Source organism: Chelonia mydas, chromosome 18, assembly GCF_015237465.2.
Source record: "Chelonia mydas isolate rCheMyd1 chromosome 18, rCheMyd1.pri.v2, whole genome shotgun sequence".
Lineage (NCBI taxonomy): Eukaryota > Metazoa > Chordata > Testudines > Cheloniidae > Chelonia > Chelonia mydas.
This window is the reverse complement of record NC_051258.2, coordinates 14,295,722-14,310,518: the sequence shown is the minus strand read 5'-3', so window position 1 is coordinate 14,310,518 and position 14,797 is coordinate 14,295,722. Positions and strand designations below refer to the sequence as shown.

Genomic DNA, 14,797 nt, shown 5'->3' with positions numbered 1-14,797 from the left:
TAGGCTTCATTTTCTATCCTGAACGGCTGTGCTACGTTACTGTGTGCCGTTTCAGGATTGCCAGGTTCCACCCTAGAGATGGCTGTATTTCAGTGACAGGGTGATAACTCCTAATCCCCCAACAATCAGCAGGCTGCACAATGCAGTTTGGTGGAATCTTTTCTTACAGGGATAAATACACTAGATTTTCATCGCCATCAAATCTCTCTCTTTGACAGGCATTTTCTACAGTACTCAGGTCTGTAGTAACTAATGCCCAGCTTTTTAAAGCTCTTTAGGTGTTCCTGTGCTCAGCGTCACAATGCTTAATTGCATTAGGAATGTAAGTCTCGTTTTCAAAAGCAAAGTGGGCAGTCAGGTGCCTAAATTCCATCGAGGGTCGAGCACAACAGAGCCTAAATAGCTTTAAAAAGCTGGGCCTAAATGCTGCCCCTGAGTTCAAGTGTTTAAATCTTCCAGTGCAGATATTGTCCCGGCTCCTCCTTACAGCACTGAGCTGCGTGTTTTGAAGGTGGCCGTTCTTTCTTCTGTGTACTCAAATCAAGCAATCCCCACAAGAGAGGGGGAACCAGGTCAAAAGGTAACATTTCTTTAAGAGTCTAACAGGCTAAGAGCAGACCGTCACAAACAGGAAAGGAAACACAGAAAGGAAAGGAAAAGTGACTCAGGTTTGAAAGAACAACAAGAGACGTCTCCATTAGGAGCAGCAGATGGGTAGAGACAGGGTGACGTTTGTAAAGCCTTGTTCCAGGTTAAATCCATACACTGAGTTTCTTTAATGCCCGATGGTTGTCTTGAGAACTGGAGCTGCTTCTCCCCTTTATGGACTTAAGAGACAAACCCATGGCCTGATCTACCGTTCCCAACCTGGAGGGACAAATAAGCCCGGAGGGACATCCAGATCCTCAAAGGCATTTAGATGCCTAACTCCCACTGATTCTACCTTGGAAGATCTGGGTCTGTCCTTCAATCCACTCACCCAATGGGCCTGGAACTTTATTTCCACTCAAAGCTTCCACCCAGAATGCCTTAACTGATTTCCTTCCCCCTCCCACCCTGGAAATGTTAGTTAGATGGTACGGTCACAGCTGCTGTAGAATGCTAGTTAGACTAGTTTGAAAGACTGAGAAACAAGAGAGCAAGAGAAGGTGCCTCTTGAGTGAAATCCACTCCTGGGCAAATGTCCAGCTAAAGGTTTATGCATCACTTACGATCTACTTCAGCTCGTGCTGGCCCTATGCAAGTTTCCTGTATTACTGGACTGCACCCAGCATAACTGATAAACTTCGCAGGCAGGCAAACCGATCCCAGTCAGTAAAATCTGTTGAGCAATTTTAATTCTTTGGAATCTTTCGGCTGGAAAGGTGCTTTGCAAGGATCAGTCAAAGACAGCAGGGCAAAACAGAGTCTGTAAACTCTGGAGCTCAAGCCTCTGGCACGAATCCCATCTCCTGAAAAACACACTAGGGAATTTGTTCCTAGATAAGGTGTTTGCACATGACTGATCTAAAGTGAGCAGCACAGGCTGTCGGCAGCCTGAAAATTTTTCCTCCAGTTAGTGACTCAAAGACTTGGGGGATGGGGAAAAGTTATTTTGTCCTTCAGGTGCTGGAAGGAAGGACAGCAACACAGAGGAAAACCACCAATCCCTCAGTTAAACCAGGTGAGGACAAATAGAGACTCAGTTCTGAAGAAGGTGTGTGTATTATTATTAGAATTGTACAGGCTTGCAGAAATTGACCAGAGTACTTTACAGTAAATTATTTTGATACATTGCAATCTCTGCTATTATAGATATAAAAATCTAGATCTTGAAAAAGGTCTTTGGTTTCAGTGAACACAGCAACGTTCAGTGAGCCCGGCTGCATCCCAGAAAACTATGTGCCTCTGACATTCCCCAGTGCAATTCTGTTCATAATAAATAGCTCCTCTCAGTGTTATTATATATAAACCCTCCCAATATGAAAGTAAACCTGAAACAAAACAAAAACAGCTAGAAGACCCAACCATCCCACACAGCACAGATGTGTTGGCAGCTGAGAGTCTCACAGTATTGTTCATAGTCCATAGCTACAAAATTAAATAGGTTTTTAACTCACCCACATTTACACATTAAATACAAATATTCCACTCAAAACCTACGTGTAAACTTTGCTCATTACCTTCTAAAAAAGTTTCAAGTACAACAGTTTAGTGGCTTGTTTCACTTCTACTGGTGAAAGAAAAAGATTTCCTTAATACGCTTTGTTCTACAGATTGCTTGGGGAATGCAGGTTAGAATTTGGAGCCTAGGGTAAAGCACCTTGGCTTGCTGTTGACCCTGTATGTGCCGAAGGATCCGGCTGAAGCGGCTGGAAAATGATAAAGCTCAGACACTGTCCCCTCAGGAATGATGGTTTTTGTGCAGTGGTCTTCTGCCTTCCCCTAAGGGCCCTGGAGGGGAGCTCAGGTCACCAGCATTCCTTAGATTACTGGACCGTTCAGAGGATCATGCAGGAGTTTTGCTTAATGATGATTTCCTGCCAACCCCCACTGTCCAGACACACAAGAGGCAGAGTTTAGATTGAGTTCAGTAAACTTGGAGAGGTTTGAATGGGAGAGAGAAGAAAAAGTCTCATGGAGGAATCCAGGGGTATCCTCACCTGGAGAACTCTTTTGAAAACACATGCCCTTTGGAGCACTTCACAGGTAACAGATTTCCTCTTCATCTCTTTCTCAATGCTGGCCAAGCTATGCAGATTCTTTCATTGGCACCCATCACCATAGTCTCTGAGCCATCACTGGCAGGGAAGACTGAGCGGGGTCCAGAGACAGAGGTGGACCCTACATGACCCTCCTCTGTTAGCTTGAGCAGGGCCTGTGGATCAGGCCAGGATTTCTGTCTACCCTATCTCCATTGCCAGCCCTGACTTTTGCACCGAGTCAATGGGCCGAGTGCAGTTGTTACCCACACGGCAGACTTTAGGTGATCGTGAATGTTCACAGGTCTTCACAGGCTTGAGGCTTAGTGGGCAAAGGTCTGAGTAATCAACAGAACTCAAGGTTTAAAGGTATCCTTGATGTCGCCAACTAAGCAGCTCCATTGAAAAGGAAAGCGACCAGGTCTCCCAATGCATAGCTCTTTAATACTGAACACACAAGCTAACCCATCCAATGACCGGTTTCTCCTCTTCTATCCCCTCTGAGTCACCGGCCTTCCCAGACACACAATGTCCTGTTAGCTGAAGGGAGCGTGATTAGTAGCTAGGCTTCTTTTCTACTGCATGGAACAACAGCTATTCACGAAACCCGGTTCCCTACACAGCCGGGGCAGTGGGTTTCTGTAGAGTGCCTAGCATCCAAGATCCCCCTAGTACTGTCGAAATGTTGGGGGGTGGGGAGGGACTTCATTTTTCATTAGGGTTCGTAGAGTCTTGTTTGTGCTCGTGGGCATCGTATTAAGATTTGGTGGAAGAGTTCCAACATGATGAAAACCTGCCGGAGCCAGAGCTCAGCTCACACAGGAGACCCAGTCACTGTAGGGATCCTTCCCCCTACTCATTCGATACCCACCTTACACGCTTCACAGCTAAAAGGCATGGCTGAGAGCAGGGTGGTCAGGGTGGGGCAGGCCCGGGAGTTTTAATGAGCACTGCTTGGACTTCCTGCCCTCACACATGATAAACCTGCTGGCAGCAGAAGGGCTTGGCCTGCTGCTCCTCAGCCTCCCAGAGGTTGTCGTAACTGAAGTCGCTGTGGAAGCTTTGGAGTTCTGCGTAGTCGTGATAGGCAGAGTCGTGCCGCAGCCGGCCACTCCCGGGCAGGTTGTGAACACCAGCGCTTCCCTCTGCAAATCAGAGGAGAAAGAGAGACCAGCAAAGCAGTTTACATTGATTGCTCCAGGATTTCTACGCTATTATAAGTCTCTTCCAAAAATATGCAACAGGGTAAGGGGCTGCAGTGAGAGAACTGGTAGCTGAAGCTCTCAGAGAGCAGATCCAAGAGAAGGATCAGCAAAGCATGCTTGGCCCATACTGCCCTGCCCCAGCCCGAGATGGCCCAGCTCCTGGGGAGAGCTCTATCCCTACAGTTCTTGGTCTCACTGCTGAGACTCCTACAGAGAGTGCAGGCCAGCCACGACTGAGGGCGGATTGTTTTTCTTTGTCACGTGGCCACTGAGAAGCCACTGGGAAGCAATGGACCTAGCAAAAGCCCTGTGTCAAATGCAAACCCCAGCGTAAGCCAAAGAGATGGAGCCCAGGGACAGCAAAGGGGCCTTTTCTGTCACTAGCCGGAGATGGCAGACACCAATCATGCAGCCTGGGTGGCAGAACACACAGCAGCTGCTGGCAGATTTAGAAAGTGCCAAGATACAGCTGGGCTGGGCCCTGTTAGACGAGAGGCAGAAATCTAGTGCTGGTGTTGCACTGTACTGGAACCAGTCAGTGGTTCTCTCTGTCTCCTGGGGGACTCACCTGAGGACTGCAGTGAGGAGCCCAGAAATTCTTCCCTCATGGAGGGGATCTAGAGGAAAGAAATAGTGACAAGGGGTGTCTCTTAGCACTTGGGATGTCAATGCCGGGATCTTTCTTACTAAGGAATCACAGCTCTCTAGCTTCCCATCTCCAAATCCTCCAGGATGTACCCCGGTTATATCCCTGAGGGTCAAATACTTTACACCGCTGCATTGTAACCATCATCTTTCTGGCATAATGGGCAGGTCCAGCTGGACCCCGTCCACATCCTTTCTTAGTCACTCAGAGAGGTTGCTCTTGGGCATGCATCACACCTGGGCTGGGAAAATGGGTTTCTCGAGGGCAGTAGATGTCCCCTGGACAAGGAGCTGCATCTTCAGCCCCCTGCAGCCTATGGGAGCAAGGACGCTGCAGAAGGCTGGCTTCGTGGCTAAGTCCCCCAGCTGGGACTCAGCGATCTGCATTCAACTCCCAGCTCTGCAACAGAATCCCTGGGTGATCTTGGTCAAGTCCCTTAGGGGCTGGTTTTCAGAGTTGCTGAGTATCCATAGCTCCCATTGACTTCAACTAAAAATAGTGGCTATTCAGAACTTCTGATCTCTCTCTCTCTGTGCCCCATCTACAGACTGGGGATAATGATACTGACCCTATTGCGTGGGGACCTGTGGGGATATGTGTGCTAACGGGCTCAGGCTCTGTGGGGATGATAACTACAGGAAAGCTTACAATATAGAGGAGAATGGTCCAGTGGTTAGGGTACTAACCTAGCTCGACCTGGATTCAAGTCACTGCTCTGGAACAGACTTCCCCCGTGACTGTGGCCAAGTCATTTAGCCTCTCTTTGCCTCAGTTTCCCTTTTGTAAAATGAGGATAATACTTCCCTACCTCACAGGACTGCGGTGAGGAGAAATCCATTATAGATTGTAAGGCGCTTGGGCACTACAATAACTGGGGGCTATAAACGTCTAAGACAGACATAAATAAGGACCTTGGGATATGACTCCTTATTAATAAAGTAACCAGAGTTGCACATCCCTTTCCCCATGCCATGGACTGAAATCACACCCAACACTCCTGCAGACTCTAAGCCACAGTGGGGCAGGAGGAGCAAACCCACTCTTATTTTACATAACGCCCCAGTCTGGATCTGGGCAGTCGCCTACTTCTTGACCTACTCTGGCATGTACCACCAGGGATGCTGTTGTTACCACTGGCCACGTCAAGGTACCATCTCAGGATCAAGACATTTGTCTCCTCCTGGTGCAACGCAAGGTCACCACAGGACGATGCTACACAGTCTCTGAAAGATGTTTTCACCTCCCGCCAGCCCTGCTCCATGGTCAGAGGAATGCCCTTTAGAAATGAAGGGGTGCCCAAACATGCCTGGCATCAAAATCTGGGCCCTGAGGGCACAAACACGTCTGGTGGCAGTGGGAGCAACCCAGAGGCACCATCAGAGGCTCTCCACCTTGGCACTCACGTTTGTAAAACAGGAAACATCGGAGGGAGGTGCCAGCGGGAAGTGACACGAGGTACCAGGGATGCTGTATCTCTGCGCTGCCGGTGGCTCTCTACTGTGGCTGCTGGGCAACGGGTGGGAGGTCTTCTTCTGCGGCGGAGGGTGATGGGCCCCTGGGATTTCTGCATAGCCGTTCAGCTGCTCTGAGCCAGTCTGACCATGACATCTTAAGAACTTAGACGAGAACAAATCCCAATTTGGTAACTGCCGTCCCTGGATAGGGGCCTTCTCTGACTGCCCCCCACCTCCATCTTCCCCGATGTCTCAATAAAATACCAGAGCCACAAAAAGAGGTTCAGGGTCTAAACTTTAAATTCCACCAAGTTCTCACGCAGCCCCTCGATGAGGGAGGGGGAATAGCCTCATGCCACTCAGCCATGCGCCCGAGCAATGGCGAGGAACTCCAGAGGGAATCCTGGCCAGGCACGAGGATGGGGGGATGGGACACTGTGCCACATCACAAGGCCGGGGGGGAGACTGAAGGGCAGCTCAGGGCTCTGAAAAGGGGAGGTGAAAGGGAGCCGCCATTTATCAGCAAGATGGCGCAGAAATGGCAGCAGCTTATGAGAGATGAGCTCATTGATTCATCTACACGCCCCCGCACAACACTGCTGAAACTCAGGGGTTTGGAGATAGCGGTCCCTATATCTGAATCACCCTGGTTTGGGGAAACCAAAGCTCACCGCCTCCCCCCACCCCAGTCTTGGTGCATTTTTGCTCATCTCTGGGTCACTTGGCACCCTGATCCAGACAGAGGAAACCAGCTCCTCACTGCTTCAGTCCAGAGCCAACAGACAGAGAGCTTTGCTGGTCACCAAAGAGGACAGGCACCAGACTTCCGGACCTGTGGAGCCCAGGAAAAAACCTCGCAGTGCCTGGCACGGCTCTGTTGGGGTCACATGCTGCCAAAGCTCTGCGTACTAAGTGAAGGATGTGACTCCTCTTGCCCTGGGCAGCCCCACAGTCACATACATATAGTACCTCTTCCAGGAAGTCAGAGTCTGCAACCCTGCCCCCAGAGGTGGGGGTTGGCGTGTAGGGGTCAGCGTACACGGGAGAGCGGGGCGGGGCTGGTTTCTCCAGAGAGCTGGGAGCTGCCGGAGTCTGACTTTCCCCCAAGCTCCATTGATTCCGCTGAAAGGAAGAGTCAAAAAGTTAGTGCCAGGTTTCGCGGACACACTGATTCATTCAGGGCCGTGGGGTGGGATTCCCCTGAAATTGTGACTCCAAATGCAACGCAGTCCTAAGTAATGGAATCATGGAGCCCTGGCTCTAGAACTGTGCGTCAGTGGGGACTGAACTCAGCATCAGCGGCAACCACTGGAGCTAACGGGGTAACTCCTTTGCTTGTGAACCAGTAGTAGGCTCTTATCCTTGGTACGGCTTGATGGAAACAGATATGACCACAGGCACTAAGCCAGTGCAGAACATACCGCTGGCCTCTTCCCAAGACCAGCTTCACAATGTACAGAGCCCTAAGCTGCAAGAAAAGGTTACACCCGTGCTTTCCTATCTGTAACTGGAGCTAGAACCAGCCAGTTAGCTACAGAGCCTGCACGGAGGGCAGCTGCTAATTGCTTTGCTTACACTTAAAGCTGGTCCTGCCTCTCTGATCTTCTAGAGACCAGATTTATCTAGGAAAGGCTCAGGAAGAGGAGATGCCCTGTCCTGTGCCACAATAATGCCCCCTTCACCATGTAAACCCCTCTTCTTCACCAGCAGAGCTCCAGTCAGAGCAGCACTCACACAGCCTTCGGGCTCAGGGTCCAGGAGCAAGTGCGGGGTTAACGAGCCCTTGCTCCATCCAAAGCAGAGATGAGCCCATCCCGTTTCTCACTCCTGCCCCCAAAACACCTGCTATTGTGGAAGTAAGTTCCTGTGAGTTGCCCTTTAAGGGAAGTGAGGCAGAATGTAGGGCAGGAGCATGGAGAGAAATATGGATGCCTCTGTCGGCAGGTGACCAAATCCCTTGGGTCCATCTAGTCCCCACCCCTCCCCACCACGAGCGTGCTGGCTTTGGAGCAGAAAGGCCTCCGCCACGTCATCTGCATCCCAGTGAGATGAGAAGCCCTTACGTTGTTCGAGTCCAGATGCAGCGGGGGGACCCCTGGGTTCTGCTGGGAGCTCCGTGGAGAGTAGGGATCATTGTACACTGGCGATAGCAGCTCCCGGTTGGGGTTTCCGGGAATGAGGCTAAACACAGTCCTTTCCGAGTCCTGGCTGCTGGGCTGCGGCTGCTGGGCAGGTCCACATTTGCCTTTGGACTTGCGAGCGCTGCCGCCCCTCTTCAGTTCTGGTTTGGGGATCCCGGTACTTGGCCAGCTGGGGTTTGCCAGGCACTGAAACAAGACAACAAATGCTGTGGACCAGCTGTCCTAACAGTGAGAGTCCGGACACACGTCACCCACAGGCACACAGACGTGATTAGGCACACACCTACCAGAATACACACATGCTCATGTTACAGTGAACGTGAACTAGCAGGTGACTGTGCAATTAAAGGACGAATTTTAGTTCCTACAGGCAAAGAGGCAGAGTTAAGGGTGTGCGGTAATCTTAACTTGGAGATTCTCTGACCTTTCAGTGCCTTCCCATTGTATCCTCACTATTCTTTGAACATAGCTTTTTGGTGTGGATTTAATACAGACTTCTAGTGTAATATTAATGAGGATACTGATCTGAAACAAGGTCCAGTCCCCACAACTGCTTTGGAAATTCCCTTGCTGATCTAAACTCTCGTTTAACCAAATTAAGCCAGTGGCCCCTATTCCATCTGGTTAATTGCATTTAAATTACTTGTCAGGCCAGTGCATCAATAAGTAACTTTCATTCAGCTTTCCTGGCCAGCGGCGCAACCCCGCCTCTGTTGAACACACCCATTCCTCCCCAACGTCAAAACTGGTTCCCTATGTATGCCCCAGGCTCCCTGGAGACCTCACTTACATGGACAGGCTGGGCATAGCCGGGGGACAGCGGGTCTTCGGTCACTCTGCCTTCAGGCATCAGAACAAATGATTGCTGGTCAGGGATGGAGCCACTGTGCTGGGAGTGGTGGGTTGAGGAGGTAAGTTTCCCTCGTGACGTCCAGGAGTTTGTCCGCCCATCGGAGGTGAGTGAGCCTCTCCCGCTGCCTGGGAACTACATTGGGCATGGTTAAAAATACCAATACTGCTCATTGGTAGATTCAGGCTCATCCATTCCTCACAAGATCCCCCAGGCTCTGACAGAGACCCCCAGTGGTCAGCTCGCCCTCAGATCCATGGGCAATGCCACGTTAGCGTTGGCTGCTCTTTTAATGCCTTTGTGAATTTGGTGCTGGCCTGACAGCCCAGAGTCCCCTCACTAGGCACAGACCAGGGCCATGGCAAACTCCGCTGGCAGCCTGAGAGGGAGGCGCTGCCCACCAGGTGTGGGAGGGGAGTTAAGTGCCCATGAACTGTGAACCAGGGTGCTATACGGGGGCCAGCTGCGATGGTGGTTTGTGCAGCGGGGACACGTCACCCTCGGGAACTGGAGTGAAACCCATCAACTCATTGCACATTGGACACTGGCCAGTCGTCAGATGGAAAACAATTTTGCTCACTGCCATGCTGGGCTATTCGGTGAAAGACTGCTCTGGGGAGTGGGGAGAGGAAAGGCTGTGGGTGGGACTGTCTCAGGGGGTGGGGTGATGAGAGTCAGAGTGAATCCAAGGGCCTTCATTGACCTTTACTCCATCCCTGTAATTTCTAATGAGACTCCTTTGACATCTAAGCCCCATCTCCCCTTCATATATTTCTGCTGGCAGCTGCTGCCCTAATGCTGATTCGGGCATATCAGTGCAGATGCAGCTCAGATGAACTAACTCTCCGTCTTTAAGAAACGAGCAGGCTGAGGTTTAAATGACGAGATGCTCAGCAGGGGGAAAATGTCCTCCACTAATTCCCAAGCCCTGAACTCATTTCGGCTGCAAATGGAACAGGATGAGCTGGGGATGAGGGTGGAGAGGTGTGTCACCAGCACTTAATTTGTGCCCAGGCTGAGCCCCGGCATCTCTAGGCTTGACAGTTCATAGCCCTAGCACCTCGGGGCTTGCTGCTTCATTTATGAAAGTAGAAAAATGGCGTGAGCCCCAGCACCTCTTCCATTACAAGTTAAGCACTGGCTGCCACCTTTGTAAGCCACCATTATTGTCATTGTACCAATGCATCATTAAAATTGCACAACAGATTCATAATCTATGGCCGGGAATCTGCTTTTTATAGGGCTCTAAATATAATCTAAAATGATCAAAGACTTTCGTTAGTGTCTTTCAAGGTGGGACTCAAAGCAGTCTTGTGTGTCAGGGCAGTCTCATGTGACTGGAGATACGACAGCCGGGAGTCGTTGAGGACACGCACTGATTGCCAGGCCGTCCTGCAATAAATATACATTACCTGCCCAAGGTGTGGTGGCTTTGATCCCGAGAAGCTTTCTGATCCTGAAAGGGAAGAGTCAGCATTTCGAAACTGGGCTGTTTTAAGGCAGTACAGCCACTCCTGGTAATCTTCGTAGCTGGGGCAAATGACCTGGATTGAGTTTATTAGTCGGCCTGGAAGTAAAATAAATCACATGGTTAATGAGGCAGATTGAGAGTCTATCTTTCTCCCCTCTGAAATCCACTGAGGACTAACTTCCCCTGTAAGCGGGGGGTCCGCACGAGGTCCAGGCACCAAAACAAGGTGTAAGTAGGACGTAAGTGCTGCATGGACCTTGGTACTGGGTGATTTTCCCCTGTTGTGCATCTACCCTGGAAAAATCAGCACCGGCATTTCAGCAACGGGCCAGCTGCTGGGCTACAGGTTTTGAATTATTAAAGAGAATTCAATATGTTCCTAAACTTAGTTCATGAAAGCTGGTCTCTCTCACCAACAGAAGTTGGTCCAATAAAAGATATGACCTCCCCCACCTTTCTCTTTAGTTCACCAGACACAGAATTCTGTAAATCTTCTCTTTTTTTAAAAAAAGTGAGAGTTATGTATATGTCATTTCAATAACTACAGTGCAGTAAAAGTTGTTTTATCTGGCATGTTGGGGGAGGGAGGGTACCGATAAGTAAAAAATGCCAGTTAACTAAGAGGGAGGGAGTTAGGGTGCAGGAGGGGATGTGGGGCTGGGGTATGGAGCGCGGGTTCTGGGAGGGACTTTGGTTGTGGAAGGGGGCTCAGGGCAGCGGGTTGAGGCTTGGGAGAGGGTGCGGGGTGCCGGATCCGGAAGGTGCTCACCTCTGGTGGCTCCCCGCAAGCGGTGACTCCCCGCAAGCGGTGACCTGTCCTGGGCTCCAGCTGCTCCTAGGCGGAGGCACGGCAGGTGGCTCCGCGTGCTGGCACTGCCGCCCACAGCTTCCATTGGTCACGGTTCCCAGCCAATGAGAGCTGCACAGCCAGCCAATGATGGGCAGCGCGCAGAGCCATCTGTTGCACCTCCGCCTAGGAGCAGCCAGAGGCCGGGACAGGTCATCACTTGCGGGGAGCCGCCTGAGGTGAGTGGCCCCCAGATTTGGCACCCCACACCCCCTCCCGCACCCAAACTCCCACCCAGAGCCCGCACTCCACACCCCCTCCCATGCCCCAACACCCTGCCAGCCCCTCACCAACCGGACTATAAACCAGCATTTCAATGAAGATCAGAAATGCCAGTTTATAGAGCTTTCCAGTTGGTGAAGTGCCGAATAAAACAGTTTTTACTGTACTTAAGTTTAGGCATAAATTAAAAGGGGACACAGTCAAGATAAAGAAACAATCATAACAATTGTTCCTCCCAATGTTTAGTCAAATAATGATGCTTTAAAATCACTGGGTGTAGTAGAAGAAAAATAAACAGGAAAAAATAACTGTGGAAATTGTTCTGAATTCTGTTTTATCATCAACATTAGAAAGTTGAGATTTCACTGAAATTTCCTGTCAAAATTCAAAAATAAAAGTCGAGTAGGTCTCCCTGTCATCACGGGGTGCCTGCTGTTGGATTATTTTTGTATTTCACACAGCTCAGATAGTGAAATTAGACTAGTAAATTTCATTTCCTGTTTGTACGGGGTCAATTCATTTTCAATGTCTGGCTCTCACGCAGTCGTAAAAAATGGTTTCTGAACACAGACTTTTCACTGGCACAATGTTAATATGTTTCCATTGAAGCAAACACTTCTGCCCAGATTAAGTTTTGGAACTCTACCACCACCCTTCTACATAAAAATAAAGCTGAGAAGGAAGATCTTATTTTGGAACCTAAATTTTAAATGACTGAATCAGATTCCCATAACTCAGTCTGACTGTTCTTAACGCAGTATCCATCAGTCACGTACCTTCTATTAGAAAGGAGCTTTTTTGGTTTTCTTCAAAATGAACTCGTATTGCATTCAGTGGCAGTTCTCCCTGTTTGTAGAAAGGAACAGGCTTAGAATTCCACAGCATGAGAGCATTCAACATTTCCCCTCTTTTTAAACTTCAGGCTGTCCTTGTCTGCATTGTAGCATCTGAACCTGTAACTAGGAGCAGGCTCCCCTTGTACGAGGTGTGGTACACGCACATCAGGAGAGACAATGCAGAGATTATAGTCTAAATAGAGCAGACAGCCAAAGGTGGAAGAAAGGAAGCAGTAATATCCCCATTTTACAGATGGGGAACTGAGGAAGAGAGAGACTAAGGGCAAAATTTTCAAAAGCACCTAAGCGATCGAGTCTCATTTTCAAATGTGACTCAGGGCTTGCCTACACAAACTATTAGGCTATGTGCCTCAGTGGCAGTGTAGCACAGACACCTCTTAGGTCGACAGAAGAGGTGTGAAAACCCCACATCCCTGAGCGGCGGAGTTAAGGGGACTTAAGTCCCCGTGTAGACAGCGCTAAGTCAACAGAATAATTTTTCCGTCAACCTACCTACCACCTCTCGGGGAGGTGGATTACTTATGCTGAGAAGAGAAACCCTCCTTTCGGTGTAGATAGCGTCTACACTGAACCACTATATCAGCACCGCTTCAGTGTAGACAAACCCCTAGTCCTCCTTGAAGCAGGACTAGCTCAAAGCGCATTAACTAACTGTTCACACGCGTCCACAGGGTGCATGTGCACAGTTAGAGGGTGGCAGGCTAGTGCAGGGTAGATTCACACCCAGCTTGCCACAGTTTGTTTGAGTTGACAAGCCCTTCGTCTCACTGAGAGTCAATGGGATTTAGGCACCTAAATCACTTTGGTGTTTTCAAAACTCTGCCCCTTAGAGTAGAATTTTCAGAAAGTATTTAGGTGCCTAAATACCTTTAAAAATCTGGCCCTAAGTGACTTGCCCAAGGTCACGCAGACAAGGCAGAGTCAGGAATTGCACCCAGAAGGTGAGTCTGACCCCAGTGCCTTAGCCACAAGCCCAGTCTCTCCTATGAATTTTCACATAATGCACAGAAAAAAAATGCCTTTAAAAAAACTGTGACTGTCGCTCGAATGCCCAAGCCATGGAAATTATTTATAAGGAGTCGCCGAGCTCTGACCTATGGAAAACATTTGCTTTCTCCTGTGCCACTATTTTCAAATTCTAGTAATTTTCTGGTTGGTTTCCCCACATGGATTGCAAACATTGCCCTGGACAACACTTTGTTTGGTTTGGTGGACAGAATAATAAGACTGATGAGGACATTATCACTAGTTATGAGTTTAAGGATTAATATACCTTGACGTGCCATTAAGTGTCATTGAAGAGATGTCTCTCTAAATAAATCATATACAGTGGTAGTGGCATGTGGTGAAATAAAATACCTAGGACTGTCCAGCTTTGCAAACATAAATCCTCTCAACAGGTCAGCCTGGGAAGTGCTATTTTCTCTATTTAATCGACGAGAGAACTGAGGAAGAGATGTTAAGTGACTTGCCTAGGGACAGTCAGAGCAGGGATTAGAACTCAGCAGGAGTTACCATATGCCATGGGTTTGATAGTGTCTTTACATCAGTGGCATGGCCTTTCAGGAGAACTTCTCCCAAGAGTTACTACAGTCAGGGTATCAGTTAGGGTCTAAACCCCATTTTCCTTTAGTACCCAAAAACTTCCACTGAATTTTGGGTGCACAACAGATGCAGGATCGGTCCGTATAAGAGCAGCTGACCCCAGGATTGTAAAGCCACAGCTCGTTGGAAACAATTCACATAAGAGATTTATTTATTTTTTGGTATTTCTCTCTTTTTTTTTAAGTAGGGGAAATGGCAGGACACCCGGATCTTTGTTTCTTAAGAGCCCTGTTTACTTGCAGCCTGATGTCACCACAGTCTTGTTTGTGAGCGAAGAGCAATTTGCATGGCAGCCAGTCGTGTTGTCTCTGGGAGAGGCTAGTGACCTCGGAGTGGGGAAGATGACCCAGGAACTAACGAGTGCTTAAAAAACAAAGGTCCAGTTTCATGCAGACATCCCTAGCGCTTAGGCTGGGGAAGGGACACCTATGAACAGGAGATGGGCAGAACTGATTCCAAACAGAAAGGCCAAATTCATCTACTGAGGTCCGAGGAGTTACCTTTAACCCAGTGTACCCAAATGGCTCAGTGCAGTTCAAAATTTTCCAGACCTCACTTGTTCTTTCAGGGCCAGATCTTCCCGCCTATTTCACTAGTGCACAATTTTTTCCATACAGTCCAATTAATTGGCTCCTTGGCCTGATTCTCAGCTGCCTTGTACAGCGCAGAGCAGGTGTGAAATGCTCCCAAACCAGAACAGTAGCATTTTACAACGCCCTCTATGCTGGAGTAAGTCACTGCGCAAGGCATAGGACAATACAGATCCAGGCTCTGAGCATATATAATTATCATGCATATCAGAGGCAGGCAGAAACCAC

At 49.1% G+C, this 14,797-nt stretch overlaps 1 protein-coding gene across 1 annotated transcript in view; it reads right to left on the bottom strand.

The window, feature by feature from the left end:
• Positions 1-1,674: 1,674 nt before the first annotated feature.
• PLEKHN1 (pleckstrin homology domain containing N1) overlaps positions 1,675-14,797 on the bottom strand; it is a 42,472-nt gene continuing 29,349 nt past the window's right edge. Inside the window, exons 9-16 of the mRNA XM_037881273.2 lie at positions 12,294-12,363; positions 10,390-10,544; positions 8,918-9,112; positions 8,050-8,313; positions 6,956-7,108; positions 5,936-6,148; positions 4,455-4,503; positions 1,675-3,826 (exon numbers count right to left, since the gene is read on the bottom strand). Of these exons, the coding sequence (XP_037737201.1) occupies positions 3,651-3,826; positions 4,455-4,503; positions 5,936-6,148; positions 6,956-7,108; positions 8,050-8,313; positions 8,918-9,112; positions 10,390-10,544; positions 12,294-12,363 (1,275 nt within the window). The 3' untranslated portion in view covers positions 1,675-3,650. The remainder of the gene's footprint in view (positions 3,827-4,454; positions 4,504-5,935; positions 6,149-6,955; positions 7,109-8,049; positions 8,314-8,917; positions 9,113-10,389; positions 10,545-12,293; positions 12,364-14,797) is intronic.